Genomic DNA, 4,952 nt, shown 5'->3' with positions numbered 1-4,952 from the left:
ATCTATACTATTTTATTATTATTCTATTATGTTTTGTGATTATATTTTAGTAAATGTTTATATATTTTATATATATATATATATTATATATAATATATATATATATAAATATATATATTATATATTATTATATATATGTATATAAATCTATATATTTATATAATATATATATATATATATTATATATATTATATATATATATATATTATATATTATATATATATATTATATTATTATATATATATTCATATATATATATATATATATATCTTATATATATATATATATATATATATATTTATATATTATATATATATATATATTATATATATATATATATATATATATAATATTATATTATATATATATATATATATATATATATATATATATATATATATATATATATATATATATATATGTGTACAGTCATGTATATGTGCTTAAGATTAATTTTTTTTAGCATTGATGTTACAGCATTCTGTTATTTTAGTTCTATTTTCCGTTCACAGGGTGATGATGAGTTTCCTCGGTGATGGGATGCCCTTGACCCCACTCAGGGGCGAGGAAATAGTCGGCATTGGAGTCGGCGTCAAAGAAGAGCTCAGCTAAGATTTCGCCGAAGATAGATGCCTGGAAATTAAAGAGGAAACGCTTGACTATGGAGATGAAACAAGAAATGATGTGTGTAACTTGAATGTGATACATGAAAGTCATTTCTTTTATAACCTTCATGGTCTAAGACATGAGGCACATGTAAAAGACTCATGTAACTTGGATCAGGATTGTAATGACATGTCAAAAGTGCCCTTTGGGGTTAAGGACTGTGGGAAGACGTGTTCATCAGATGGGGTTCAAGTGATGTATGAAGAAAGACTGAAGGAGAAACCACAACTAAAGTGGAATCCAAAAGGAAAGGGTTTTTCATGTGAGGTGTCTGGCAAGGAAGTGTCTCAAAAGAGTCACATCAACTTTAACATGGGAGTCCACACAAAGGAAAAGCCATACAACTGCGAGATTTGCAAAAAGACATTCCCATCCAAAAGCGATCTAGGAAAACATGTTGATGTACACACAGAGGGGAAGCCATACAACTGTGAGATTGAAACAAGGCCTTTCCATATAAATCTAGTTTTTTAAATCATATACAATGCATACAGAGGAGAAACCAAACAGCTATGAATTTTACAAGTACTTTCTCACAGAAGCATAATCTGGTGAAGAATATGAGAGTGCATACAAAGAAAAAACCCTATAGCTGTGACACCTGCAGTAAGAAATTTTCTGAGAGAATTTTTATCTTGTAAAGCCATTAGAGAACATACAAAAGAAAGCCCTACATCTGTAAAATTTGCAATAATACCTTCGTATGGAAAAGTTATCTGGTGAGGCACATTAGAACACATAAAAAGAGAAGCCATACAGTTTGAAATTTGTAACAAAGACTTCTTAAGGAAATATATGTAGCAATTCATATGAGAGTACATGTAAAGGAAAAGCAATACAAATGTGAGATTTGTTAACAAGAACTTTTCGCATAAGGGTAATCTAGCGAGTCATAGGAGATTACACACAAAGAAAACATAAGCTGTGAGATTTGCAATAAGGTCTTCTATGTAAAAAAGTATGTAGTAAGGCATATGAAAAGTGCATACGAAAGAGAAACAATAGCTGTGAGATTTGCAATAAAAACTTTCCAAAAAATATAATCTAGTAATCCACATGAGAGTACACACAAAGTGAACCCATACGCTGTGAGATTTGCAATAAGGCCTTCTATGTGAAAAGTCATGTAGTAAGGCATATGAGAGTGCATACAAAAGAGAAGCCATACAGCTGTTGAGATTTGAAATAAGGCCTTCTCATACAAAAATAATCAAGTAGTGCACTGAGAGTTCATACACAGGAGAAATGATAATACATATATATAGTTTGCAATAAAGACTTCTCAGATAAATCTAAGCAAATGCAACATTTAGAGCACATATAAAGGAGAAGCCATACAACTGAGTTTTGCAATAAGGTTTCTCACAGAAAGCTAGTCTAGTGAGACTTATAAGAGTACACACAAAAGAGAAGCCATTCAGCTGCAACATTTGTAATAAAACCTTCTCAGTGAGAAGTAATCTAGTAAGGCACATGAGAGTTCATACACGGGAGAAACCATATCTGTTGACATTTGCAATAGTTTTCTCAATAAATCTACACAAATAAAGCATATGAGAGTACATATGAATGAGAAGCCATATAGCTGTGAATTTTGCAATAAGAACTTTTGCTTAAAAGTGGATTTAGTAAAGCATGAAAGTACATACAAAGGATAAGCCATAAGCCAGACGCATCTTAGATATTAAAAGTTATTTTTTTTCTGATTTTGTTGTGTATGTTATTCTTCATATGTAGTTTTGTCAAGTTTGATCAAGTTTTACTCGATATGACATGTGTTTTATTCTCATAAACTTTTTATCCAAATGCACTGCTGTCACTGGACCAGGGTGATTAGAAAGATGGGCACAAATTTTTCCCAGTGTTCGAAGATGCTCTTCCCCCTCATCAATAAAGTCACAGACGAGGAAGTCGGCCAATTACTACACAGGTGTCCTGACTTCTAGCATGATTTTAGATCAAGATTACAGTAGGAAACTTCTTTTTTTTTACGAAATGTAAGTGGATTCAAGGAGATAATTTTGATATATACGAGTCAACATGCACAAACACACATATATTTTTATCTGTGTATCTATTTATCTGTGTATATCATAAAATATATTAATCGGTAATCGTACTTTTCTCATGCCATAAGAAAGATACAGTATGACTTATTGTTAGTATCTTTTTTACAAACACAAATAAAATGAATATATACCACATGAGATATATTTGAAAGTTTGCATTACATCTTTAAGAAATACATCTGTATTTCTAATTCAGATATAATCAAGTGCATTAATTGCCTTTGTTTGCATGTGAAGCTATCCATTCTCATTCATACCTCATATCTCACATTCGTAAAATATATATATATATATATATATATCATATATATTATATTATATTATATATAATATATATTATATATATGTATATACACACACACATGCATATACATAATGTAAAACCCCCAATTATGTCTCCAAAAATTCTCCTTAATTTTCCTCCTTTTCTATTTACTTTATTACTTCTGTATTTTTCATCATTATTACTCTCATTGTTAGTTTAATTACCCGTTTTTTATTACTTTTATTATTTGTACACAAATCATCCATTTATTTATGAGTATTTTTCTCTCTTCGAGCCCACAAGTGATAAGCCATTTGAATTCGTGGGAAGGCAAGCTTTCATCTCTGTGCCTTGTGTTAGTCTGAGAGGAACACCAGAAGGACATCCAGCTGTTATGTCCTTGTATATATGTCTGTGTTTTGTCTATATATGCATAAAAGTCTATAAAGTGTCTTTTTATGCATAAATATGCCGTATCCTTGTATAATTGTCTGTGTGTGTTTATAAATGCATAAAAGCAAAACCCCAATTATTGATGCACGCTTAACCAAGTTTGCTATTTATGAGCACATGATTGGAAGCTGCTGAAAAATCTATTAGTTTTGTTAGTCCTTACGTCGGAGGGGTGCCCATCCTTTACGTTCATCTGTACCCCTTGGTCAGTTTTGTAGAATCCCTTGTACCTTAAAAAATAAAGAAAAAAAAAAAAGTAGATCTTTTATTATGAACTTGCGTAGACTGCAATAGAATCTTGAACCACTTGGATCCAGTTGCTTCACTGTTATCACATGACAAACCCCCTAATCCCCTTTCTCGTTGTCGAAGGGGAGCTTAGGAGACGGAGAATGGGGCCCAGTGTAGGGATCAGCCCTTTCCTTGGACCTCACCCGGCTCAATTAATTTTACGTGGTCATTTTCTTGCTCCTTTCCTTTCCTTCACTTCATTGTGATCTTTCCTTCTCCCCCTTTCCTTTCCTTCATTATGTTTTTTTCTTGTCCCCGATTCCTTTCCTTCTCTTCATTATGGTCTTTTCTTTCCCGCTTTTTCCTTCCTTCTCTTCCTCATCCCCATCTTCTGCCCTTCCTAAGGTGTGAGATCCTGCTGAAATGATGAAAAAATGGCATTAGGCTAATGTAACGGCCGGGTCTGCTAGGTGGCGGCCGAACCAACTGGAAGAGTTTAAACTTTTTCCAGTGCAAGGGGCGTCCCATTCCTGTTGTTAGGTACATAGGACATACAACATAGTATATCATATATTGTGATACCCAAGTGGAAATGAATATTTTGATTTAGTTACTATTCATATTAACGTTATCTAATTAGGTATTTGGTGCTCCCACCCCTTCTTTATGCGTGCGTGTGTGTTGTTGTGTGTGTGTGTGTGTGTGTGTGTGGTTGTGTTGTGTGTGTGTGGGGTGTATGTACGTGTGTATGTATGTATCTATCTATCAATCTATCTACATATATATATATATAATATATATTATATTTTAATATATATAATATATATATATATATATATATATATATAAATTCTTTATATATAAAACACGTGTGTGTATATATATAAATATTGTATATAAAATAATTATATATATAGAAAATTAATTATATAAAATATAATATATATATATATACATATACATATACACACACATTAATATTTAATATATACATACATATATTATATATATATTGTTTACGCCGGTCGCCTCGTCTCTCTGCCACCAACACAAGGCAGGCTAGGCAGACGGCGTGTTATATACAGGGTCGTGAACACTGAACAGCTCCAAGAGGCTTCGAAACCACAGCGTCCCAGACACACCAGGAGAGGAAACGCCAAGTGGCGAGGCAGGGCACGAAGTAAACAAAAAAAATGAGTCTTTCCTTTATTTACACAAGTTATTTAACCCGTACACTTTTCTATAGGCACAATACAGGGGGAAACCAC

At 32.2% G+C, this 4,952-nt stretch overlaps 1 protein-coding gene across 1 annotated transcript; it reads left to right on the top strand.

Moving 5' to 3' along the window:
- Positions 1-795: 795 nt before the first annotated feature.
- LOC119568577 (zinc finger protein-like) lies at positions 796-1,140 on the top strand. Its single transcript, XM_037917121.1, has one exon. The coding sequence runs from the start codon at positions 796-798 to the stop codon at positions 1,138-1,140; it is 345 nt and encodes a 114-aa protein (XP_037773049.1).
- Positions 1,141-4,952: the final 3,812 nt, after the last annotated feature.

This window comes from Penaeus monodon, chromosome 44, assembly GCF_015228065.2.
Source record: "Penaeus monodon isolate SGIC_2016 chromosome 44, NSTDA_Pmon_1, whole genome shotgun sequence".
In the NCBI taxonomy this organism is placed as follows: Eukaryota; Metazoa; Arthropoda; class Malacostraca; order Decapoda; family Penaeidae; genus Penaeus; species Penaeus monodon.
This window is presented reverse-complemented; position numbering and strand designations above follow the sequence as displayed.

What these genes read in the sequence shown, in the direction of transcription:
- LOC119568577 (XM_037917121.1), top strand. Translation starts at nt 796, where the DNA reads ATGTCAAAAGTGCCCTTTGGGGTTAAGGACTGTGGGAAGACGTGTTCA.